This window comes from Rana temporaria, chromosome 2, assembly GCF_905171775.1.
Source record: "Rana temporaria chromosome 2, aRanTem1.1, whole genome shotgun sequence".
Lineage (NCBI taxonomy): Eukaryota > Metazoa > Chordata > Amphibia > Anura > Ranidae > Rana > Rana temporaria.
The window spans coordinates 25,668,821-25,696,206 of record NC_053490.1 but is presented as its reverse complement, the minus strand read 5'-3'; the positions used below and the strand labels follow the sequence as shown (position 1 = coordinate 25,696,206).

At 43.3% G+C, this 27,386-nt stretch overlaps 1 protein-coding gene across 1 annotated transcript in view; it reads right to left on the bottom strand.

Annotated features, from left to right (window-relative positions):
* Positions 1-24,871, bottom strand: part of PCF11 (PCF11 cleavage and polyadenylation factor subunit) — a 35,053-nt gene extending 10,182 nt beyond the window's left edge. Inside the window, exons 1-9 of the mRNA XM_040339972.1 lie at positions 24,564-24,871; positions 13,748-13,873; positions 9,579-9,764; positions 9,101-9,295; positions 5,358-6,535; positions 4,249-4,435; positions 3,028-3,457; positions 1,108-2,930; positions 221-326 (exon numbers count right to left, since the gene is read on the bottom strand). Of these exons, the coding sequence (XP_040195906.1) occupies positions 221-326; positions 1,108-2,930; positions 3,028-3,457; positions 4,249-4,435; positions 5,358-6,535; positions 9,101-9,295; positions 9,579-9,764; positions 13,748-13,873; positions 24,564-24,731 (4,399 nt within the window). The 5' untranslated portion in view covers positions 24,732-24,871. The remainder of the gene's footprint in view (positions 1-220; positions 327-1,107; positions 2,931-3,027; positions 3,458-4,248; positions 4,436-5,357; positions 6,536-9,100; positions 9,296-9,578; positions 9,765-13,747; positions 13,874-24,563) is intronic.
* Between the last annotated feature and the right edge of the window lie 2,515 nt (positions 24,872-27,386).

Genomic DNA, 27,386 nt, shown 5'->3' with positions numbered 1-27,386 from the left:
GCATCAAATTATCGCAACTAATAAATTATATACACATTTATATATATATATATATATATATATATATATATATATATATATATATATATATATATATATATATATATATATATATATATATATATATATATATATATATATATATATATATATATAAATAAAACACACACATATATACACACACACACACACACACACACACACACACTAAGCCACTTACCTGGTTGGGGTGGTATAATAAATGATCCTTGATTTGGTGCTTGTGTTGTGCCCATCATTGACTCTGGATTAAAAGGTGTAGGTTGCGGTTGAGCCATAGTTGAAAACTTAAGAAAAAAAAAAGTGATTAGAAAAACTGTATAAATAAAAATGTGCTAAAATTTTACAGGTCGCAAAACCTTATATAGCAAACCTAAAGCAACTTAAAAAGCTGATGTCTATGCTTCATGTCACTTTAAAAATAGTTTGGACCAAGATGATTTAAATAAACCATTTCCCTTCACCAAGTGCTCCGGAGTATTTAACTGTATGTTCTGCATTTAACTTCAGCTTCATATACAGTACACAAGTGCTGGGTACCAACTGACACTTCGTCGCACAAAGCAAAACAGCTTCTGGCTAAGCAGTGCTCAGCCATTCATAGGCAGTTTTAGAGTCTGTGAATGAATGCAAAGCCCCCCCCAGATTGTACGAGTCCAAGAGCGTGAGATCAGCCCCTCCCTCCCACTCAACCAGAGGAAGCTTTGTATTCATTCACAGAATACACAAAAAAAGAAACTTACCTTTACTTGGCATCTAGTTACTCAACACTTTTGGTTGTTTTTTTTTGGGGGGGGGGGGGGGGGTGCCTGATCCCCCTGCTGTGCTTAGTGGTTTTCTCTGTTGGTTCCCAAGTCACTGGAGTCGCTTATAATGTAGAGCCGACAGGAGCAACATTGGGGGGAGGGGGGGAGAAGCACACACTCCAACATTCCCAGTTACGATTAATACAGCAGGGATCGGCAAAGCAAGTAATGAGAGGGGAAGGGATAAACCATTTTTCTTTGCAGGGTATTTTTATATAGACAGTCCCTTGATTTATAGACAAACGTTACACAAATTACTTACTGGAGGGTTTTGCTGCATACTTGCAACAGGTAGGTTGAAGTTCCCAAAAGGAGGCGCCTGTGGATTTTTGTCATCGAAATAGGGTCCTGATGGTCTGGGGAGCTGGTTAGGAAACATCTGCATTCCAGGGGCCGGGGGCCCAGTAAATCTCGGGCCTTGAGGCAGGTCATATCTTTGTTCTGGCCTTTGAAATGGCATTCCTTGCGACTGTCCATGAAACACGTTTTGGGGATCAAAAGGAGCAGTCTGAACAAAGGGTGGAGGAGGAGTCTGTCCAATGGGTGGAGGATTCTGTCCAATAGGAGGATTCATATTTTCGAACCGTTGTCCTTGGGGGCCAAGAGGCATATCAAATCTGGGCTGTTGATTGGGGCCATCAAATCTTTGTGGCATAGGTGCATCAAACCGAGGCTGCATATGTACTGGGCCATCAAATCTAGGAGGTGTTTGGTGTCCAGGAGGGGCATCAAACCTTGTACACGGTTGTCCAGGAACACCGTCATACCTTGGCAAATGGGGAGGGTGATTGTCAAATCTGTTTACAGGAACATTGTCAAATCTGGGCCCAGCCTGTCCCATAGGGCCATCAAATCTCATTAAACCTTGTGGGCCAGGACCATGATCAAACCTGGGACCTTGACTTGCAGAAAATCGTGGACCCTGTGGAGGACAGTCAAACCTTGTACCTGGTGGCCCATCAAACCTAGGACCATGTGGTCCATCAAACCTAGGACCATGCGGTCCGTCGAATCTAGGACCTGGAGGACCATCAAACCGTGGACCATGTGGAACTTCAAACCTCACATTGCCCATTGGTTGTCCAGCACCGTCAAACATAACTGGCTGAGACATTGGTTGCTCAAATCTCATGTGAGGACCCTGTGGTGGACCCTCAAACCTCTGCTGGAGTAGCTGCGGTCTAGGTGGTCCTTCAAATCTATGAGGTCCATCAAACCTTTGAGGCCCTGAATTACCATCAAACCTTTGGGGCCCATCAAATCTTTGTGGGCCTACTCCATCGAATCTCTGAGGTCCATCAAATCTCTGTGCACCGTCAAATCTTTGAGGTCCATCAAAATTTTGTGGTGCAGGCCCGCCATCAAATCTCTGTGGGTCATCAAACCTTTGTGGTCCTGGTCCTAAACCACCTTCAAACCGCTGAGGTCCCACTGGCTGCACTCCATCAAATCGTGGTGGACCTATGGGTTGTCCAGGAATCCCATCAAACATCTGAGATCCCAACTGCTGTCCTTGTGGTCCATCAAATCTTGTTGGAACTAGAGGTGGACCTGGAGAAGACTCTATTCTTTGACTACACATTTGTGAATTAACCATTTGATTTTGTACACCTTCAAATCTTTGCAATGTCTGGCTTTGTGTGTTATTTGGCTGTCCAGAAATATTGTCAAACCTTGGAGTGTCGACTAAATTGCTTCCCATGGGATCAAAGTCCATCGGTTGTCCTTTCAGGTTTTCGAAAAGTTGACCTCCAGCTTGATTGGCTAAAGGACCATCAAATCTCTTGACTGGTGAGCTCTCTCTACTGTCCATAATGTCCATGTCTTCAAAACCCTGACTGCCAGCATCTTCACCTCTATTAGGCAACAGCGACGGCAGGTCATGCAGTGGTGGCAGGTCATGCAGTGGTGGCAGGTCATGCAGTGGTGGCAATCTTCTCTCCTCAAGTAAGCCAACATGTTTTGAGCTCTCATTGCTGAGCGAGTCTAAACTGTCTAACAAAGACGCCTGCTCTTTTTCATCTAATCTGAGTCGTTCAAGAGTATATTGTTCACTGTATAAGGTCTGCGACTCATCTCTTAAACCTACAGATAGAAAAAAGAAAAAGTGGAAAATCAAAAATGTACCAGAAAAAAAATAAAAAATCCAAGATGACATTTTTAAAAGTAAATTCAAGCATACCTTTGGGCAGTTCTTGATCAAGGTCATGTGGGAGGTCTTCCTCAAGGAGTAGAGTTCCAGGCATAGAAGGACGACGCACTCTTTCAGGGAACTGCTGGTTTCTTTCAGACAAGCTACTGGGTATTCTGTCATTGTGCTCACTTTCTCCATCAATAGAGGACATTTCATCCATGGGAAAATCCATAAAGTCTTGATCCATAAAATGCTGTACCTGAGTTCTCCTTAACCTAGCTTTATGCTGGTAATACGTCAATTCTGCATTCGAAAGAAGTGGCTTTTTTCGCACTCCACTGCTGCTGGATTCTTCTGTGGGACTGCTAAACACACATCTCTGCTTATCCTCTTGGTACTGAAAAAGCTGCTTGATTTGATGCGCAACGACAAGGAATTCATCATGTGTAATTTCTCCAGATGTCAAGCGTTCATTAGCCTAAAAAGAATAAAAAGAAATAAAAACACCCCCTCAGAAGTACCTATGAAATCCAAACAAAATAAGGGTCTAACCTTAATTACATTAGTAGGCAATAAGAGAAAAAAAAATCCACACGGCATCTGCAAAAGAGCAACCTAGATTTTCTTTTAAGAAATGGCTGCACATCCAAATGTTCCAAAAAAAAAAAAAAAGGCCTTTTATTAAAAAACAACCAGGATACACCAGGTATTAGTCACGTAGACTTCACACATCTGACCTATGCTTATTAGTAATGATTAAGCACAGGTCAGATGTGTGAAATGCGTCTACGTGACCAATACCTGGTGTATCCTGGTCGTTTAATAAAAGGCCTTTTTTTTTTTTGGAACATTTGGATGTGCAGCCATTTCTTTTTCTCACGTTTTCACAAAGGCAGGCCGGGGCTAGTACTACTTGGTTCCAATTAATGTATTGCGCACACCTGGACCAGCGGATCCCTTTTCGCTTGATTCTATATTTTTCTCTTACTAAGTTTTAACCTTTCCTGACCAAAAGCTTTTACATTTTTATATAGCCTGAAAATTCAAATATATAATATTATAACACTCCAACGGAATATGACAGTAACAGATGAACATGGCTGACTTCTGGCTGCAGTGGGAGCTGCAGACTGTCATATTCCGTTGCAGTGTTATCCAAAACAAAAAAGGACCTTTGATAATTGTGTAAAGTATAGTAAAAGATAAACCAAGAGAGCAAGGTTTCATAGCATGACAACCATAACTGGAGCATGTTGATTAAACACTTACCCTCTGAAGCAGTTCTCCTTTGCTTGCACTTGTTAATTCTTTTGGGATTTGTAGGTTAGGATCCACACTTAGCCACGGTTGTTGCTTGGGAGTGCGGGGGGAAAGTATTCCTTTACTATTAGGCCAGCTGTCCCGATGTCTTGGATAAGGAGTTCTATTGCCATGGTGGTGATCATCATTCGGAGAACTATAATGGATACAAAAAGAAAACCAGTCACTTGGCTGTCATTGCTGGCCTCCTAAAAACACAAGTTACATGGCCTTCTCTGGCATAAATACTCGAGGGTCTTTTCACACTATACAAAGTGGCAAATCAGATTACATTGCTGACTGCACTAGAGGGCAGTGTGATGTGCAATGCACTACTTTTTTGTACAAGCTTTATTTGAAGTGTACAAAACGTACACTTGATTTACTGCAAAGTCAGATGGCACACTGCCCAACATTGCAGTGCCATTCAGGCCAGTGCGCAAAATGCAGGTTTGCATTTTAGTGCAGCACTAGGCTGTATTGCAGTGTGAATGGGACACTTAGGCCCCTTTCACACGGGGCGGATCAGTAATGATCCACCCCATGAACCTCCGCTTGCTCAGCGGGGATCTCTCCGTTGATCCCCGCTGAGCTGGCGGATGACAGGTGGTCGCCGCACACCGTGCAGGGACCGCCCTGTCTTTTCTTCGCTCTCCCCTATGGGGGGGGGGGGGAGGAGAATCGGATGAACACGGACCGTCTGTCCGTGTTCACCCGATCCGATCGACGGAAGGAAAAGTAGGTTTTTCCTCCGTCACACTTTGGCGGATCGGATGTCAGCAGGCATAGAGGAGCATGGAGCGCCCGTTCAGGTCCGCCTAAAAAAACTGGCAGGCGGACCTGAACGGTCTGCCGTGTGAAAGAGCCCTCAAGAGAACGGATGGTTTCCCCGAGTGTCCCTGCGGTGACAGACTTTTACTATGTGGTAAAATGTCTGTCATAGCACGAATTGGCCTTAAGCCAATGACCTGCAACAAGTGTACAGATTAGAAAGTCAGTATTTCTGCAAAACTAATTAGCGGTAGTACAGTTTCCCATTAAACATGTATAAAAAGAAAAAAAAAGGAATTCACACTCACGTCTTGTTTTCCTCCCATCCAGGTCGCCATCTTTTCCCGATCTTAGACCCTTGCCAGTTCTCCACGTTTTCTTTTGGTTCTGAACCAGTTTTACTAAACAGCGGTGTTGGTGCATCTTGCTGCCTTTCCTCTGAGGGTCTCTTCTGCCTCTCCTCTGAGGGTCTCTTCTGCCTCTCCTCTGAGGGTCTCTTCTGCCTCTCCTCTGAGGGTCTCTTCTGCCTCTCCTCTGAGGGTCTCTTCTGCCTCCTGCTATCTCTAGGATCCAATTTCGGAATCCTTTTAAGTCTGTCATCTCTTGCACTTGATGAGAAGTCACTCGTATGAGGTGGTTTACTTCCAGGTTGACGCAGCTTGCTGTTTTTGAGGACAGGAGGAATAGGAGAGCGGCTTCTTTGAGGAACTGGAGGAGATTGGCTTCTTTGTCTTCTCTTTAACGGAGATCGTCTGTCTCTCCTGGACTTAGGAGAACGTGATCGGGACCTTTTTCGGTTACTACTTCTCCCAGGTTTTTGGATAAGTTTGTCCGGGTCATTTGCACCCAAATCGTTTTTCGGCAATATACCATTTACAGTCTTAGTCCTATTTCCAGATGGTCGATGCTCAGAGGATTTGTGGTCCTCCTTTTTCTCTGTGCTTTTTCGTTTTTCCTTAATTTCTTCTGGTTTATCATCAGATGATTTGTCTCTCGAGTGCTTGCGTAACCTCGGATCCCTTCTATTTACATCAGAGTCTCTTGTACCAGAATCTCTGGTGCCATCGGCAACAGGTGCCTTCCCATCTTTTGCATGGGGTAACTTAGGTATCAACGGTAAAGGTGATTTGGACTTAGATTTAAGGTCCAAGGGTACAGATTCCTTCTTGGGTAACTTTTCTGCTGGCTTATTTTTTTCTGGCTTAGACAAGCTAGGTTTGTCTGATGGCACAGGTTTTAGGGGTTTAGAGTCTGGTGGTGCAGGTGTATTGGTCTTGGTTTCCTTTTTATGGGGTTCTTTTGTGTGTGATGAATGCTGGTTTCCCCTGTTAAGTCTAGGGTCTCTGGTTGACGCGGGAGCCTTGTCAGACTGGGAGGGTACAGGAATTTTGTTCTTCTCAGAATGTGTAGTAGAGGTTGGGTGCACAGCCTTAGCAGGCATGTGTGGAATTTCTGGGACATTAGGTTTTGCAGGTACTGAACTAGCCTATAAAGTAAAGACGCACATTAAGAAATACAATTTCACACAATCGAAATTCCAAACATTCAAAACAACAAACTGCAAAAAAAAAAAAAAAAAGAAGCCCCACACACTGAACGAGTACAGGAGTATTTGCAAAACTCAAAAAGGTCATTAGAAAAGTACAACTCCACCCACAAAAGGGGAAGTTTAGCTCTCCCGCCCCCCCCCCCCATCTGAGACACTTTTTTAAAGGGGAACCGAGTATCTGGTTTTGACAGGTACCCGCCCCCCCCCCCCCCCCCACCTTCAGGGACATGTCGCTACTCCCAGAAAGCTGCAAACCACACACCCTTTTTTACTTTCTATCAAACATCCAATATATAAACACCATACTATATTATATATACACACACACACACACACACACCTCTTCATCAATTTAGGCCAGTATGTATTCTGCTACATATTTGTGGTAAAAAAATCCCAAGCATATTGGTTTATTTTTACTAGTAATGGCAGCGATCAGCGACTTCAGCAGGCAGTGCACCGAGACTTTCGGGAACAGTGACATCAATACAGTGATGAGTGCTAATATGCACCGTCACTGTACACTTGCTGGGAAGAGGTTAAACAGTGGCGATCAAAAGATTAACTGTGTGCCTGACAAGTTTAGTGTAGTAGGTGCTTGTACTAGGTGAAGACATGAATCCTAGTCCAGGCTTTGCAGAAACACAGGATCCCTGCCTTTACTACAGAAACAGTGATCCGTCTTGTTTATATAGGCATCTCCTGAAGCGAGCCGGCGGAGGCACTCACGTGCGCCCCAAACCCAGCAATGCCAATTTGCCACCTTACAAGTTATATTGGCAGGAAGTGGTTGTCAGCCGTTACCATTTATGTTGCTGCCAACTTAAATTTTTGAAAAGATGACTGAACAGTCGCTTTAAAAAGTGGTGCCCCATTCATAGGTCTCCAAAGAAATCCTCCTTTGTAAAAGTGGCGCCCACAGGTAACAAAATGATTGGAGTCCCGACACCAAATAAAGCCTGTCTTATTGATGTAAAAATACATTGTAATCTTTAAAATCCTGTCAGGTACCACCAAAGGAATAGCTGGGGCCAAGATCAAAGGGAACCGAGAAGCCACTGAACATTGCCACAAAAATTGTCCACTTTAAACCATTTGCTTTTGACTCCTTTTAAGATTAAAACACTTTGACCAAGACCAACTTACGCATTTTCAATGTATACGTTATTACTCTGACAAAAAAAAAAAAGAAAGAAAAAAAAAAGTGAATTTATGCTGTGGTACCCGCATAAAGTGGAGCCCTGTGAAAGTATTTAACGTCACAAATCTGCATGGAATCTTTATAGTCTGTGCCAATGACCCCTACCCTATAAGCACATCCTACAACAGGTATGTTTAGTTTTCTACTTCAGTCTCAGACTCCATTTACAAAAAGTTCCAAAAGCATGCTGTATTAATTTTTCTAATCTTAGAATTAAATTGGACATGATATACAAGTAGGGATTGCATTGTCAGCCTGTGTGACATTGGCTAGATCACCGGAGTAAAAAAAAAAAAAAGAGAAGTGCAGAAAACGCACGATTTTACTGTGCTTTTGTTTTTCATAGGTCAGGCGACTCAGATTGCATCAAAACCGCAACACGGTGCATCATTGATATGCTTTCACTGCATATCAACTGGGTGTTCCGTTTTTTTTTTTTTAACTGACCAAAAATGCAGCAAGCAGGATTTTAAAAACAAACTGGAAGCGCAAAAAACCAGTGGAAAGACATACATAGAATAAAAAAAAAAATTTCTTGCATGTAAATGCCTGACATTCATACTCATTTAAAATTTAGGACATAAAACATAAAAATTTATACACACATTTAACTAATTTTCGGCACCAAAATTTCCAAATCAAATCTTTATTTTTGCAACAACATGGGGTGGGCAGATTTCTGCCAGTGTCGCACCCCTCCAGCCCATGGTCTTTGATCAGGACTTCTACATGCAATATCCTGCTCCCATTATATTTAGCTGGTTAGAGGGCATGGAATAGGAGCGAGCTAGCTGTCATTTACCACTGTGTATACGCCCACATGTGTGACTATAGCAGTGATGGTGAACCTTGGCACCCCCGATGTTTTGAAACTACATTTCCCATGATACTCATGCACTCTGCAGTGGCGCATCATTGGAAATATAGTTCCAAAACATCTGGGGTGCCAAGGTCCGCCATCACTGCTCTATAGTCATATGAGCAGCTCAGATGTGATAGGGAAGCAATGCTCAGCATGGTCAGTCACCAAAAACTGAGCATGTGCAGAGTTGCCAACACTGCTATGCAAAATCCCTAGCTGCATTGGTGACATGGACAAAAAGGGGAGACTGTAGGATCAACCCATTTTTTTTTTGTTGCAGAATACAGAACAACAAGTATGAACAGCATGTAGTACACCATTTATCAAGTGATGTTTATGATGTGGGTTTAGTGACAAATAAAAAAAAAAGGAAGTAATTTACATAAATTCAACCATGTTACTCCGGAAGCATTTAAATGAACTTGTAAACATTACTTACCAGTTGTGCTTTAGTCTGCTCTAATTCTAACTCCAACTTCTTCTGCTGAAGTTCTAACAACTGTTTTTGCTTCATAAGCAACTGCTGCCTTATAAGCTGTTCTTGTGAAAGATGAGACTTTGGTACCTCAGGTTTCAAAGTGCGAGACGGGACAGGTTTTGGCACCGCTATAACAGGTGTAGTAGGCTCCTCTGGCTATTGAAAAGAAAAAAAGGGGGGCTTTTAAAATAAAAAAAAGGTTGCTAAAAAGCAACATCCATTGAAAAAAAAAAAAAAAAAAAATTAACACGAGTTATGTAATGCTTCTTGCAGTAACTACCAATTCACAGAAAACATGAAAATTACCAAAAAGGGATCCTCTGAGGAATGAAGACCGATAAGCAGAAATATAATCATCTATCAGCTAGGGGGTGCTGGCAAACATTACACTTTGTATTTGGGGGGAAAAAAAAAAACACACACATCCATTAATACTTACTTTGTTCAGGAATTTAGGATTCACATGGATACTAGCTGTGTTCACATTAGGGGGTAAAGGCTTGACAGGCCATGCTGGGTCTACCTGGTTGACCCTCACATCAAGTGCATAGAGTTTCTTTGAAGTAAAAATGTCTTCCCATGTGGAACGTAACTTATACAAACTTTTTCTAGTGTTTTCATCCACCTGGAAAACGACAGAACAAGTTTGCATCTAATTTACATTTAATAAATTGGATGCAAAAGCAGCCGAAGAGTACATTTTAAATATAACAGATCTGACTTCACTAGAAGAGAAAACATTTGGCATGACATGGTACAGGCACAATTGTGGTCTGCTGTAAATTAAAAATAGAAAGGGTTTTAATGGCAATTTACCTGTTTTTGTCATTCACTAAAGAAAAAAAAACAAAACAAATGCATACATTTTATCACAGTAAAATGAGTGAACCCCTGAACTATTGCATCGAGGTAGATAACATTTTAAAGTTGTTTCAGTATGCAAAGTAGTGACTACCGGCTAAACTATGCAATTATCTTAAAGCAGAACTAAACCTATCAATATAACGGTTGCATAAACCAGTTACATTCACGGCATGCTTGTGCTTTCAAACTATCAAATGACTGGAGTCATAACTGATCACATGTGTAGCATCATGTCAGTTGTAGATCAAACAGGCTAAGATGGCAGCTTCCTTGACTGAAAAGGATAGGAGGGTTTAACTCATTTTTCGTTCACACCATGGTGCAGAGACATCAGGTTTTCTGCAAGGGCAAAAAAAAAAACACAATATTGTTCGCTAGGTGCCCTGTTCACAACACCATGACGTGCTGTTTTTTTCTGCACTGGGGGAAAAAAACTGACATGAACATTGGTTTGAATAGGCCACACAACTGACGTGAATGAAAAAAGGTGAAACTGGTGTCGGTTTTCCCCCCCATCAGTTTTCATGCACGTATTGTGCGAACAAACCCTTAAAGTGGAAGTCCATGCAAAATCTAAAATCCCTGAATCTATAGAAACCAGAGATCCAACACCAACCTCTAAAGAAAAGATGGGTATAAATACTTTTGGAAGCCGCTCCGACCCCATCTCCAGAAGCTCTGCAGAGCACACTGGCTGTGAACGGACAGGGAAGTGACGTTCCCCCATAGACATACTATGGGGCTTCCGTTTTCCTCTGCACCTGCCACTGACAGCTTGGCGTGGGATCCGATCGGCTTCCAAAAAAGGTATGTATACTCGTTTCTTTCCAGGGATAGAGAGGTTGGCGTTAGATCTCCGGTGTCTACAGATGCACGGATTTTAAATTTTGCATTGACTTCCACTTTAAAAAAGGATAACAAAAGCTTTATGCCAACCACATACGTTTTTGATTGAGGTGGGCTAAAACCAGACCCTTACATTAGCCTGCCAGGAAACAATTTATGTAACGTTTCTAAATTAGAGCCCAACATCAAGAAACTGCTCACTTATTCTAGTAAAAGCACTTACCCGAACCCTCAGTTTCCACAGCACAGGGAACTTCCCTATGTTCCAACAGTGGACTGTTCCTCAGCGTCATTATGTCCAATGCAGTAGTTTTGTGGACCCTGCATTGGTCTGAACATCAGCACCTTCGACCGCTAAAGCATGGGGGAGAAGATGCTGCGGACTCGACTCTAGCAGTACTGAGGACCAAGTAAATCATTTCTATATTCTATTTCTAGACCTCAACAAGCAGTGAACCCTTTCAGTGTGGGAGCATCCACATTGCAAAATGCGAGAATTTAATGGATATGTTCAACTTTTGTAACATGTTACACCCTGAAATTTAACAGGTTAAAGATCTGCCCCCACCCGATGTGAGAGCAATGGTTTAAAGCAGGGATCTCCAAACTATGGCCCTCCAGCTGTTCAGGAACTACAATTCCCACCATGCCTAGTTATTTCTAAACGTCAAGAATTTTTCAATGCCTCGTGAGACGCATAGTTCCATGAGGCAATGAAAAATGCTTGGTATTCACAGACATGACTAGGCATGATGGGAATTTTAGTTTCTGGACAACTGGAGGGCCATAGTTTGGAGACCCCTGGTTTAAAGCATTGGTGCTCAACCTGTGGACCTCCAGATGTTTCAAAACTACAAGTTCTATTACACCTTTGGGAGTCATGCGTGTACCCATTAGCCTGCAATGCCTCATGGGACTTGTAGTTCCGGAACAGCTGGAGGGCCACGGGCTGAGCACCTATTCTTTAAAAGAGTTCCAACAAAAATGCATTTTTTTTACCTGAAAATGCATATTTTCAGCAAAAAGTGAATATATACACAAACTTTAAATTGAGTTGGACTTTAATTCCCTTCCATAATCCTAAAACCATAATTTGTTCAGAGGTTTTAGTACTTGACAATATTCAGGTCCTGCCAGAACACACAAATGCAAAAAACAAGTCAGTCATACTCACTTTGGGTACTCCGTTCAAAAATAAAACAAAAAAAGGGTCAGTTTTTCATGGAAGTTTCATTTTTATAAAAATCCTTGAAAGGATAGATATCCTACCTTTTATATTTTTTGCATAGCAGTAAGAACATGAAATAGAAACGCTCATTGGCTGCTACCAAGAGCAAACTAATCCTTCCTTTCAGACACTTAAGCCTCATTCACAAATGCCTGCTGCATTTACAAGAGAAATTTGGATGCATAAGCATTATACTTCCCAGATCACCTTCTCCTGCATTTTCAATGTGTACACACAGCTGGGCATCTGATCTGCCCCCTTCTAAACTCACTACACTGGAACCTCGGATTACGAGCATCATTTGTTCCAGGAGAATGCTTGTAATCCAAAGCACTCGCATATGAAAGCGAGTTTCCCCATAAAAGTCAACGGAAACAAAGAAAATTTGTGCTGCATCGACTGCTATGGCATGCAATACCGCATGTGGCCAGAGAGCCTTGGAAATACTCCGGGACAGCTCGGCTGATCCCGGAAATCACCCGGGAACAGAGTATTTCCAAACGTTTTCAAGTTTCGCCAGTGCCCCCGCACCTCTGGCCAAATTCAGTACTGCACACCCCATTAGCATGAATTCTGCTTGTTTTGCGAGGCAACTAGGGCAATTTGCATTTTTTGGGCCAATTTGTTGTTGGGCAGATTAAAAAACACAAATTTATGCAAAAATGCATTACTTGCTTTTCTGTAGCTTCTCCGTTGAAGTATATTGAACCAAAAAAAAAAAAAAAAAAAAAAAAAAAGTACAGTTTTGCTTTAAAAACAAAAAAAAAAGTCCTTGCCCTTTCCAAATACACAGCAGGTGAAAAAATCATGCATGTGAACATGTCCCATAGGAAACCATGTAAATGAACTGGTAGTGCGTTTCTGCAAAAAAACACCAGAAAACACAGAGGTGTGACCCAGGCCTTAGATGTTTTAATAACACAATGGGGTAAAAAAAAAAAAAACTAACATTAGTACACAAAGAGCAAATAATCGCTACTTAAAGTGCCGGTTCACACATAGGCGGCACGAGTTCGGGTGCGACTCGTCCTGAAGACGACTTCAGAGGCGATTCGCAAAACGACTTCTGTATAGAAGTCAATGCAGATCACCCCGAGCCGCCCCCGAAATACTACAGGAACCTTTTTTCTAAGTTGGAGCAACTTGCGTCGCTCCTATTAGAACGGTTCCATTGCAGTAAATGGGACGCGACACGTCAGGCGGCTGAGCCGCCTGTCGTGTCGCCCCAGTGTGAACCGGGTCTAAGGGGGGTTCATTTTTTACTGTGTGACAGTAAAAGTATTTACAGTAGCGATTTGCTCTTTAAAGGGCTAATTTTTTAACCCCATTATGTTACTGCCCGATTAAATCGATTATGAAAATGGTAATTGATTTCATAATCGATTCGCTGTCGATTAGTTGTTTCGGCCCTAGAGGCAACACTCGCAAACCCAAGTCAGAAAAAAAAAAAAACACTGCGTTACTCGTAAACCAAGGTTCCACTGTAGAATGTAATAACTGAGCATAAATGATACCATTTAAAATCAGTACATGCATTTAGTCCATACGACTTGAAAGCCCCATGTGAATGAGGCCTAATAACGTGGCACATAGTTAAGCTAGATTTGACACAATACATACATTGACGCTATTGCAATACAGAAGAAGTTTGAAGAATTATGAATCTATACCTTGTCGAACACAATAACAAACGTGGCAACTATGTTTTTAGCAAACGCAGCAACGTAGTCTCTTCCAACATTTTTAACAATGGAATCCATAAGATACATGACTGGAAGCTTCTCTGAGCTAGGTGCCTAAATAAAAAAAAACTGATAAGTTTAATACGACAAGACCGTCAGCCCAGTTTACTGATCCCATTTCTATACAAACCAAAAGAGCAGAACATGGATTTAAGATTAACTGATTCCCACGTGCAATGAAGAGAAAATGTTTTCTTTTTTTGTATAAAATATTCTTGATATCTCCACAAGCAAAATATTAGGGTTCCCATTTTAATTTAGCCACTCGATTTAAGATTTATCCATTTTGGTTTTAAAACTGAACGCTTTATTTTTTTTTAATTTTCAACAATTAGAGTTGCATTCGCTTAAAGGATCTCCAGGCCCGATGACCAGAGGAAACATTTCTCCATGCTCGAAGGCGTTATATACATTCCACTCCATCTGGCAACTGCTGAAGATCTTTTATTTATTTTTTCCGAACAGCCAAGTATGCTGCATCTTCCACATAATTTCCCAGATGTGTTCAGCATGAAGTATGTACTCAGAGGTAACCTGTGAATGTTTCCACCTGTTTGAATATCTGCTCAGGAAAGTGAGATTACCCGCAGGTGTCACTTGTTCAGTTTCTGCCACATTAGTCACCCTTTAAAGTGGCGTGTTTGTCCAGTCCAACCCCCTCCCCACACAGGGTACAGAACCAATAGTAGTTAAATACTGTTCAGACAAGTACATAAATCTATACCCTTTTAGGTTCGAGACTCTTTCAGACGGGCGATTAGGCTGCTGCAGCTGAATGATAAATGCCCCATCTGACTGCAGCAGCACTCTGACCTATGGCTGCATAGAGAGACTGCACAATTGGTATGTTTCTAGAGAATGCCAGGCCTGGGTCCTGAGCCAAAGGCCTTACATGCGTATGGCTACATGTGAATGTCGGCAGCGATAGCCATTTATTTATACAGGGTGAGAACGGGGCCACTACAGCTTGTGAATGGGCTCAAAGTTTCTCTGCCAACATGAAATGCAGATTCCTGCTGGCAGAGAAGCTAATCAGCTGTCTGAATGAGGCCTTAAACTCCTGGGGCGTGTGTATATGAAACCTGTAACAGTCACTGAACATTTTAAATGCTAAAGAATATGGATATAAATGTTGAATATGTAAATAAAATGGTTGTATACGATATGTAAGGAGGGAGCTATGTGTCTGCAGACAGCACTAGAAGTTACCTTATGTAATGAGTAAAGATTATTGTGCAACTTTTCCCAACAACCCAAAGAACTAGTTGCAACATCACACAGAGTAACTTTGTTATCGAATGAAACTATTGCTATGTGTGACTGATATTACATGCACCCAGAAACCTACATATATCCATGTCATGATTGCATTTACAAACTATGTTGGCCTTTAAAATGTATGCATGTTTATAGCTATAAATAACATGGTACCACGCTTTAAAAAAAATGTGTCTTTATGTGTTACTGCAATTAAATACCACTGGAATACATTCATAACCACCTCCCACCATGAGTGTCAAACCCCCTTTTTATTGCAGTTCAACCTTTCAATAAAACAGATGCAATAAACAGCAGTAAATAAAAAAAGACAAATAACAAATTTCATACATTTTATTTACATATTATAGCATACCAATCACACATTTCAAAGCCATTTATTCAAATCGAGAATGTGCACTAAAACTCAAAAGACAATGGAGCAAATAACATGGTTAAAGTACGTCAGAGGGAAACTGGCAAAGGCTGATTAGCTGATATGGAGGCTGATGGGAGATGAAAGTTACAGCAAGACGACTGTCAACTAATCCCGCTCTAATCTAAATCTCTACATCTAGATATTCTGCCAAGGAATACCAGAACATATGTAGGGGATGGAACCTACTCTACAAAGCATAGCACTCCAGTTACCTACTAGATTTGCATGAACTGGAAAAAATAAAAAAAATAAAAAATTATATAAAAATAAATGTGGGGGGAATATACCGTAAAACTCCCTAAAGCAATTTTTCTCTACAAAAAAAAAACAAACAAACACAGGGACCATCAATATACTGCTAAATGCAAAAGATTTAAACTGCCTGTGTAGTTTTCAGCAGCTGGCACTTTTAAAGTAACTAAAAGCCCAACATATCCCCCCCCCCCCCAATGGACAGACAACCTTTTACTTCCCATGTTCTGTCTCTAACAATGGTCAAATAATCAAATATACAGACAGCAAATCTACAGGAGTTTTAAAGATTCCCTACTCCATCCAAAAAACAAAAACTGTCTCCAGAAAAAAATAGTTTGGACATTTGCCATGTATAAATAAAACACTGATGGGTGTCCAGTGTGTGGATGGCGTCGCTTTAGGTAAAATAACTGGGATTCAATCATCCTAGACAATACTGAAAGCACCCAAACTCATCTCATACTCCAAGGATCAAGTACTGTCCTGTGATTGGATGAGAGGAAGGTGGAGGCCGAGCAATCCCACAAGTGTGAGAGCTGGAACTACAAGTCTCAAGGCAGAAAGCTCAGCAATTATAACCGTGTCAGATATAAGTGCCGGTTCACACCAGCGCACAGAACTCGCAGGGAGTTCACACCAGCGCACAGAACTCGCAGGGAGTTCACACCAGCGCACAGAACTCGCAGGGAGTTCACACCAGCGCACAGAACTCGCAGGGAGTTCACACCAGCGCACAGAACTCGCAGGGAGTTCACACCAGCGCACAGAACTCGCAGGGAGTTCACACCAGCGCACAGAACTCGCAGGGAGTTCACACCAGCGCACAGAACTCGCAGGGAGTTCACACCAGCGCACAGAACTCGCAGGGAGTTCACACCAGCGCACAGAACTCGCAGGGAGTTCACACCAGCGCACAGAACTCGCAGGGAGTTCACACCAGCGCACAGAACTCGCAGGGAGTTCACACTGTCCTATGTGAACCACTGTAGGGCCAATAGAAAGTTAATGACACCCCCAGAGCGGTTCGCATATCGCAGTGCGAACTGTGAATTTGGACAGGAATCGGATCACGTGTTTCAACACCCACGCCATCCAATTCTGGTGCAGAAAAAAAGGATCCTGCACGATTTTGATCCAAACACAAGGAAAATTCAGTCTACAATCTGTATAGCTGAATTCAAATCGCACAGATATTACATGTGATCTGCACAGCCGTGCGAATCGCATGCGATGTTTGACATCACGCTGATGTGAACCGGCACTGAAGGAAAGCAATATCCGTACCCAATGCAGCACGATCCATACATGGGACATCTAGAACTAGAGGTACTTTCACATAGCAAGTGTAGGGCCAGCCATACACCATTCAAATCTCTGGCCAAGATTAGAACGTGTATGGGCAGGCTGGCCTTATCAAGTTTAATCGCTCAACTTGGGTACAACCAGCCTGACGTATTTTACCTGCGATTATTGCTAGTGGCTGTTATAGCTGCTAGCAATAATCACAATCTTCTCCTGGCAAGTGGTGGGGATTTCTGTCAGCACTGTCTGTATTGGGGAAATTGTGCAAATTTCTTCCCTCCAACCAGTGATGGAAGGAAAGAAATGTGCACCATCTAAGGCCTGCCTAAGTTTTTACCTCCAGCGTTCACTTTACAGTATATATCTAATTGTCAAGATCTTTGAGTGGAACAAGCACTTCCATTGAATAAAAAAGCTGCAATGTGTTTCTTTTCTCCCACACCTAAACAACCATAACCAATATTTACCCCAATTAGGGAGAATGTACACTATAAAAAATGAGCTCCTCTTATCTGCTGCCTTTTGGTCTGTTAAATACAACTTTGTAAGCATTTTGTTCTGATAAAAAAAGTGTTGATCTTGTCAGAAATGTAGAGCCCCTCCTGTGTCCTTATCTGTTTATTCCTCCCAGCTCTTATCTTTGACTACAGATAAGTATGTTGTAGGGACATGAGAGTGGTTGAATAGTAAAATATGAGGGGGGTCTGGGCCCTTACACCACCCAGTCCTCAAATGATTAAAGCTGTATGTTACTTTAGGATGGGCATAAAGACCACCGATAACCATTATCTGTGAGCCACTGCCTGCTTTGGTTTTGAGGGAGTGGACCTGCTCACCAAAACATCAACCTTGAGCAGGTGCCAATTTTCGATGTCAAAAAAGGCAGCCTTGCATTACTTGCCTGCTAAAGGTGGTAAATAAGAGAAAGATAAGGATGCATTTGAAAAGGTGTTGTTATTAATATAGGTTATAAGCTGTGTGCTGCCCACCCACAAAAGGACATAGGAGCCGGGTGTATTTCAGAAAGATCAACAGGTATTGATCTGTACTTGCATGGTCTCTAAATGCAGAAATGTGCTGCATATCTTTTTGCCTTGACATACACCAACATAAGCAAGTTCCCATTATCTCTGAACATGTAGTACAGACACATTTCAGGGGTATCATTGGCCAAGAGCAGGGATAAGGTGTTATATTACAAGTCCACTTAATGACAAACACTGCAAGGCAGGAAAGGAAAAAAAATCAACACTACTGGCCATCAGTTCCATCTTTTCACAGAATAAAAGATGTATCCTGATGGCCGGCTAAAATCAATCTCCATGGAGTACAACAGAAGGAAAAATGGATTTGAGAACAGTACAAAGCATACAATACAGTTTACATAACGGATCTTTTTACTTCCCTGCATTACATGTTGTAATAATCTGCCATCTATAGAAAGCAGAGACTAGTGACCTTAGCGTGTAAAGCCAAAACGTTTTTTGGTTTGAATAGAGCACTATGAGATTTTGGCGTCTGTGTCATTGCTGGGGAGATTTCCGGATCACATACTTTCCTGAAGATACAGCAGGAAATGAGAAAATGCCCCCAACGCGGGAGCTGCTCTAGCAGTTGTTAGCAAGTACTTCTCCCCCCCCCCCCCCCCCCCATTGGATCATTTCCCCTCATCTTGCCTCTCCCCTCACTTAGTAACAATTGTCAGCAGGACAAAGAGGGGTTTTCTAATATGTGTAAAAAAAAGCAACAGAAAGTTTAAAGGTCCAACCTACTAATAAAATAAAAACCCCATGACAATGTTTAAGCTGGCCATACATTATATAATTTTTATGTTCAATTTCCTTTCGAATTTACCTTCAACTGTGTAGTACAAGGGCCTGCCAGATTGCATACAAATAGAAAGTGTTTAGATTTGACCTCAAATGTTTACAGCCAGCCTTGTGACCCAATCAAAATTTACAGGTGCCACTCAAGGCTCCACCGGTTCCTCTTATGTAGGAACTGCTTAGAGTGCAGACAAGGAACGAGCTCGTCCCAACTCTAGACATCCAAGACCCCTTTCACATGGGTGCCTCCACCTGGTCATCAGGGGGGGGTAAATCACTCCCCTACTGAGCTGGTGGATGACAGGTCCGTCTCTACTTACTGTGCAGAACAGAGACGGCTCCAGTCGCGTTTTCCACTATAGGGAAGTCAGGTGAAAACACACCACCTGGATTTTGTGGACAGGATCGGATAGCAGTGGGTGTAAGCGCACATGTCACTGCTCCATAGGGGTGAATGGAGGGTCTGATAAGGTACGCCTGAAACTGACAGAAGGACCTGATCGGACAGCCCGTGTGAAAGGGCACTAATGGAAAAAGTCCTGGAGGTCACATCTTTGCAAAACCCCATATGGTAGTATAGGACAATATTTCTCAAGTACCCTCCAACAGTTCATGTTTTCAGAATTTCCCTCAGATGAAACAGCTGTGGTAAGTACTAAGGCAGTGAAAGTGATCAAATCACCCAAGCAAAATAATGGAAAACATGACCTGTTCGGGGTACTTGAGAAATATTGGTGTATGAAAGCCTCAGTCCAGGGTTGCCACCTCATCCCTCTAAAACTGAACACATTACACAGGTTCTGTGGCTGATTAAGTAAACTCACTTGGTGCTTTTTCTGCAATAAATTTGCCCCAGAACTTGTGTAATTCATGTGTGTTCAGTTTTTAAAGGAATGAGGTGGCAACTCTAGCCCAGGCTCCAACCAGGCCACACCCCCAATACATTTCACTCCACCCACAGAGCTTAATCATTGGGACAACCAAGATCTGTGGTTGGAGGGAAATGCATTGGAGGCATGGCCTCAGCTCAGGCTGACTTACAATCTTTTGCAGAGATGTGCAGCTAAAGGCCCGTACACACGATCGGATTTTCCGACAATTGTCCGATGGACGTGTTGTCGGATAATTCGATCGTATGTACGCTCCATTGGACAATTCTTGTAGGAATTTCTGACAACAAATGTTGGATAGCATGCTCTCAAATTGTCCGACAACAAATGTGTTCCGTCTGATTATCTGATCGTGTGTACACAAATCCGTCAGACTAAAATCCAAACACGCATGCTCCGAACCAATGCCAACCATAAGACATTAGCAGAAGTTGCCCAAAGGGTGGCGGTAAAGAGCTTAAAAACCACTTTGTTTTGTGAATGTTGGATGAAAAAGTTCTGCCGTCTGTATGCAGAACAAGTTCATGGCCAACGCACTTCGGACAAAAATCCACGGATTTGTCAGATTGAAGTCCGATCGTGTGCATGATGCTTTAGAATCATTTTACTGAGGCGTCCCTGTTAGGGAGATTCAGTCTGATTGTACCCAACAATGTCACCAAGTCCAAAATCCCCAAAAATCCTAAATTTTAAAGCGGTTGTAAGCACTGCTTGATGATTTTTACCTCAGGTAAGCCTATAATAACCTGTAGGTAAAATTAATATCTCCTAAACCTGTACAGTTTAGGAGAGATTCCCCCTGCATGCGCTCTGAAGGTCAGGCATATCGTGCCAGGTCAGGGGGCTCCTGCGTGCATGCGCAGGAGTGACATTGCGACTCCAAACACTCAGAGTCGGAGGCCGCAAACCCGGAAGAAAAGCAGAGGGAACATGTCAGCACCCTTAGCGGGGACCGGGAGCCGATGCAGGAGCTTCCTTCTTAAGGTAAGCATTTCATAACGTGTTAGGGTGCGGTGCATTTTAGCACATTATGCTATTGTCTTGCATGTTTTTTTTCCCTCGGAGCGGTTTACTACCGCTTCAAGTTGCCACCAGAACAGGGGAAACATCCAATGGGGACATGTGTTACTGTGACCACTGCCTCAAAGGAATTTCCTTTGAACTAGAAAGATATCTTCTCCCTCCCTGCTGAGTCTATAGAACTGGAAGTAAAGGGAAAATTCCCCGAGACACAGATTGAAAATGAAAAATCTCACAGCAGCCTTCTCTATACAAAATAAAACAAGTTTTGACTTTAAAGCATTCTATAAGTTGCAGAGGACATTACCGTTACAGACATGGACCTAATACAAGTAGAAGGGATTCCCTCCAGTTGAAAGAACTATTATGGGGACCAAAATGCTGAGTTTCAATCTACAGGCTGTGTACCCCTATTCTAGTAAATGACCAATGTTCTTGCCCTATGGGTTGGGATTAATGCCAGTGTAGGGATGAATATATCTTAAAGAGGGGCAGAAGGGCCCAATACCATCCCATCTGAAGTAGGAATGGGCTCAAGTGTGTTCGGGATCCCACCTGTCTGATCCCGCCAGGAAGCCAACACTGCTCATCACAGACAATGAGACATTTCCCAGGTTGTACAGATGTGAAATGTCTCACACTGCCTGTGGTTAGCGGTATGCAGTGTTGGCTTCCAGACGGAATCAGGCAGATGGGACCCCAAACACCCCCGAGCCCATCTCTAATCTGAAGTAACAGAGCGAGGAAAGACAGAAGGGCTCTAAACTAAGTGCCCAGAGTTATAGAACGCACACCTTGACCTGGAAACCCAATATGCTTGCCTTAGGGGTGTGAAGAGGGTAGAAATAATGGCAGAGAGGGTTTTAACCTAAGTGTGCAAGATAATATTCTATCCCACGCACATTGGAAGAATCTTTCTATAAGAATGGAGTAAAAGCAGGAAGGAGCCAAAATGGCATAAAGAGGGGCGAGTGTGTTTTGGTGCTCAGCTATCAGTATGAGGTAATGGCCTAGCAAGACAGGCGGCTCTGACATCATAGGGTCCAGAGATATAGTTCTGGTACCCCTGTCCTAGCAGGGAGAAGAATATCTTTGCTTCAGAGACACGATACGGGTGAGGATAGGACAGGAGTCCAAAGGGCGTCATCCTATCCGTAAGTTGTGTCCCATACAGTCTATATAGAGCCAAGCCCCCCCAGTATAGATTGTATGGGGCACAGCGTATGCAGTATACAGCCTATGCCTTCCCAGTATAAGCTATACTGTGAAATGGAAAAAATATATACACATCTATATCTTTATCTGTGATGGGTAAAGTACAATTTGCAAATAGAAGTGCTTAAAGTGGAGGTTCACCCGAAAAGTAACATTTTTAACCTTAGATTGATGCTCATTTTGTGAAGGGGAATCGGGTGTTTTTTTTAAATCGAAGCAGTACTTACCGTTTTAGAGAGCGATCTTCTCCGCCGCTTCCAGGTATGGGCTGCGGGACTGGGCATTCCTATTTGATTGACAGTCTTCCGACGGTTGCATACATCGCGTCACGATTTTCCGAAAGTAGCTGAACGTCGGTGCGCAGGCGCCGTACAGAGCCGCACCGACGTTCGGCTACTCGTGGCGCGATAGATGCGACCGTCGGAAGACTGTCAAATAGGAACGCCCAGTCCCACAGCCCATACCCGGAAGCGGCGGAGAAGATGCATCTCTAAAACGGTAAGTACAGCTTAGATTTAAAAAAAAAAACTACCCGATTCCCCTAGACAAAATGAGCATCAATCCAATGTTAAAATTTTTATTGCGGGTGAACTACCACTTTAAACTGGGAACACTGTGCTACATAAAAGCTATACAATACAGGAAAGGTATAGGCTGTATACTGTGTAAGCTGTACCTCCATACAACCTATACTGGGAAAGGATGGGCCCACTGCACTACATGAAAACTATACTGGATTTATACAATCTATACTGGGAAGCCAGGCTGTGCACCATGTAAGCTGTGCCCCATACAATCTATCCTTGGAACACTAAGCTACATTAAAGCTATACAGGGATTTATACAATCTACACTGGGAAGGCACTGACTCTAATACAATCTATAGTGGGAAAGGTAAGCTCCATACCATCTATACTGAGCTCCATACAACCTATAATGGGAAGGCATGGGCTTCAGTGTATGCTGTACTGCATACAATCTGGGAAGACTGGGCCCCGTACAATCCACACTGGGCTCTATACTGTGCGGCATAAAAATCATTACTAAGCCTCGTACAATACTGGGAAGACTGGGCCCCGTACAATCTATACTGGGCTCTATACTGTGCTGCATACAATCATTACTAAGCCTCGTACAATACTGGGCTTTATATACACAACCTATACTGGAAAGATACAAGATCCACAACAATCTAATGGGAAGGCATGTGCTCTATACTGCGCTGCATACAATCCACTCTGGGCTTTATAAAAATCTATACTGGGATTAGATAACTACACTGGGCCTCGCACAATTTATACTGGGCTTCAAAAGTTATAATGGGCCTTGCAAAGTCTATACTGGGCCTTATACAACCCATACTGGGAAGGATAGGGACCTGTACATTTAAACTGAGAAAACTAGGACTAGGTGAAAGCTATACTGGGAGGTCATTGGCTCTAATAAAATCTATACTGGGATGACTGGGCCTCGTACAATATATACTGGGCTTCATACAATCTATACTGGGAATGTTAGGCACTCTGCTGGGAAGGATAGGGACCTGTACATTTAAACTGGGACTACATGAAAGCTATACTGGGAAGTCACTGGCTCTTAAAAATCTATTCTGGGATGACTAGGCTTCATACAATCTATACTGGGCCTCATACAATCTATACTGGGATGACTGGGCCCCATACAATCTATACTGGGATGACTGGGCCCCATACAAGTATACTGGGCCTCATACAATCTATACTGGGATGACTGGGCCCCATACAAGTATACTGGGCCTCATACAATCTATACTGGGCCTCATACAATCTATACTGGGATGACTGGGCCCTATAAGTATACTGGGCCTCATACAATCTATACTGGGCCTCATACAATCTATACTGGGCCTCATACAATCTATACTGGGATGACTGGGCCCCATACAAGTATACTGGGCCTCATACAATCTATACTGGGATGACTGGGCCTCATACAATCTAGACTGGGATGACTGGGCCCTGTACAATATATACTGGGCCTCATAAATCTAATCTTGGATGACTGGGCTTCATACAAGTATACTGGGAATGTTAGGCACTATACAATCCATACTGGGAAGGAGGGGGACCTGTACATTTAAACTGGGAAAACTAGGACTACATGAAAGCTATACTGGGAACTACTGGCTTTACTAAAAAATAAAACTGGGAAGACTAGGCCTTATACAAATGTATACTGGGAAATGTAAGCACTCTATAACCTGTACTGGAAAGGATATACTGGGAAGACTGGCCCAGTACACCGCCTCTCTCTCTGAGAGGAATGGAGGATAAGAAGATGGCGGCGGTTGAGGGGGGGAAGGGAGGAGGACGGGGCGCCATCTTGCCATGTGAGGAGATGATGTGACAGGAATGGGGGAGGGGGGTGTAATCTATATATGTGGGGGGGGGTCTCCTATCTCTTCCCCGGTATGGGGTGGGGGGGTATAGACTATATATATTGGGGGGGGGACCGGGACCGGGGACCCTTAGAGTAAAATAAAAGGCTTTAGTCATAAAAACCTTAGCGATTTGCGCTTCGATAAGAGTGACGATATCCTTGGCGAACTGCAAGTTCTCCTCGGCCAGGATGGTGAGCATGTTGATGTGCGGCTTGCTGTTGAAGGTCAGATCCTCCAAGGACGACTGGTACTCCCGGCAGGCGTCTTCTCGGGCCTCGTCCCCCGCCATGGTGAAGGAGAAGGGTGAGGAGCGGACGGGTGACCGGCTGAGGAGGGGGGGACTAACAAGGACCGGCCTCCAGCATCGTGCGAAGGACTCCTCGGGCTCTCCCCCCGGACGGCCTTTCACGGACAAAATGGCGCCGACGCGTCACACACACAAGGAGGCGTTTGAACAGCGGCTGCGAACGAAGTTCCCGAGCTCGGCTCTCATTGGTCTATGGGCGGTGCCTGCGTCAGCGAATGGAGGCGGGGAGGGAAGAGGGAGGCGGGGCCGTGCGATGAAATCATTCCCGTGCGTGCGCAGCGATTGGTTGCTAGGCTCGGCTAATTTGCCTAGCAACTGAAGCGTATGGCCGTGAGGCGGGGTCACGTGATGTTTACCAGCCCATTTACCAGTTTGCGGGGCTCCGAGCACGTGGTCTGTGTCAGGGCTGAGAGGCCTGGGCACGTGTCTGTTGCCATGGCACACAGGCAGGCCCCATAAGTGTGCACCCCAAATCACATATATATATATTTATTACACACAAGTATATATATATATATATATATATATATATATATATATATATATATATATATATATATATATAAATATAGACTTGTGTGTAATATATATATATATATACTGGGGTAGATCCAGGTAGCAATTACGCCTGCGTATCCATAGATACGCAGCGTAATTGCTAATTTGTGCCGGCGTATCGACTTTTCTGTATTCAGATACGCCGACTGTAGCCTAAGATACGACTGGCATAAGGCTCTTATGCCGTCGTATCGTAGGCTGCATTCTTACGCTGGCCGCTAGGTGGCTTTCCCGTAGTGGTCAGCGTAGAGTATGCAAATTGCAAACTCACGCCGATTCACAACCGTACACGCGCCCGGCGTTCAAATTTTACGTTGTTTACGTTCGTCGGTTTCTGCGTAAGGCTGCTCCTGCGATTAGCAGGCGCAGCCAATGCTAAGTATACCCGTCGTTCCCGCGTCGCGATTTTTGAAAATTATGTCGTTTGTGTAAATGAATCGTGAATGGCGCTGGACGCCATTTACGTTCACGTTAAAGCAAATGATGTCCTTGCGAAATGTCATTTGCCGCAATGCACGTCGGGAAAGTTTCCCGACAGAGCATGCGCACTGCGTTCGGCGCGGGAACGCGCCTAATTTAAATGATCCACGCCCCCTACGGGATCATTTAAAATACGCGCGCTTACGCCGGCCAGTTTTACGGAGCGCCCGCGCAAATTACGGAGCTACTGCTTCGTGAATGAAGCGTAGCGCAAGTAATTTACGGAGGCATAGCGTTAAAACGGTACGCTGCGCCTCCGTAAGAGTGCGCAGCCCTACCTGAATCTACCCCACAGAGCTTTTTTTTCTCAGAAAATAGGTGCAGGATCTCAACCACGACCCGTTCAGATTTCACAAACAGTAGAAGGGTCTTAAAGGGGCATTAAATACCAGGATTGCATTACATACAGAATGCAGAGTTCAGGGTGGTTACACACAGAGTGCAGAGCTGTCACTTGTAAACACAGAAACCAGACTTCTGTGTTTACAAGTGATTGTAGTGAGCAGGCACCAAAGGGTCTGAGCCAGAGGTGGTGGAACTGAGTTCCCCCAATGTAAACATCCCTTGTGACAGCAATAGGTGGTGACAGGTACTCTTTATGGAGGGATTGGGGGTCTAAAAGACCTCCGAGCCCTCCTTTGCACTTCAAAGTATTCAGATCGCAGAAAACGGCAATTCTGAATACTGTGTACTTTTTTAAATCCGGCGCCATTGGCAGCCGAGAAACCCGGAAGTGACGTCATGACGCCGCTTCCGTGGTTTCAATGCAGAGACTGAATCAAAGCCGTTTACGGCTTAGTGTCAGTCTCCGCCTGGACACAGAACGCGGCGGATGGAGGATCGGGTTTCCCGGTGGGACGGGAGGCCCGGTCAGAGCGGCGAAAGGCGGCTTTTAGCCGCATCGGTTGTTATGTTTGGATAGCCGATCGCCCGCTCTAAACAACGGTACCGGGATGATGCCTGCGGCTGCAGGCATCATCCCGGTATAACCCCCGAACGCCGAGGACGCATATATGCGTCCCGTCGGCGTGAAAGGGTTAAGAGGTACGTGCTGACAAAAAAAAAATGTTTTAAAGGGTGAACCTCGTTAATCGCGCGATAAAAAAATTGACGGCGTTAAAATGGGTTTGTGTTAACGCCGTTAATAACGCGTTTAACTGACAGCACTAATATATATATATATATTATTACACACAAGTCTATATATATATATATATATATATTATTACACACAAGTCTATATATATATATATATATATATATATTATTACACACAAGTCTATCTATATATATATATATTATTACACACAGGTCTATATATATTTATTACATACAATCAGCCCATAGTTTGTACAATTTTCTTCCAACACAAGTGGAAGGAAAGAAATTTGCTCGATTCCCCCATCATCACAGTCGGTGTTTACGGGAGGAATCCCTCCCACTACTCTATTGTATTCTACCAGATGAAGGTTTCCTCATCGTCATAGTACAATGATCACTGCTGGCAACTATAGTCACCAACAGCGATTGCACCAACAAAAACCAGACAGGCGGGTTGTACTGAAGTCGATCCATCAATTGAGTTCTGTACTGTACAAC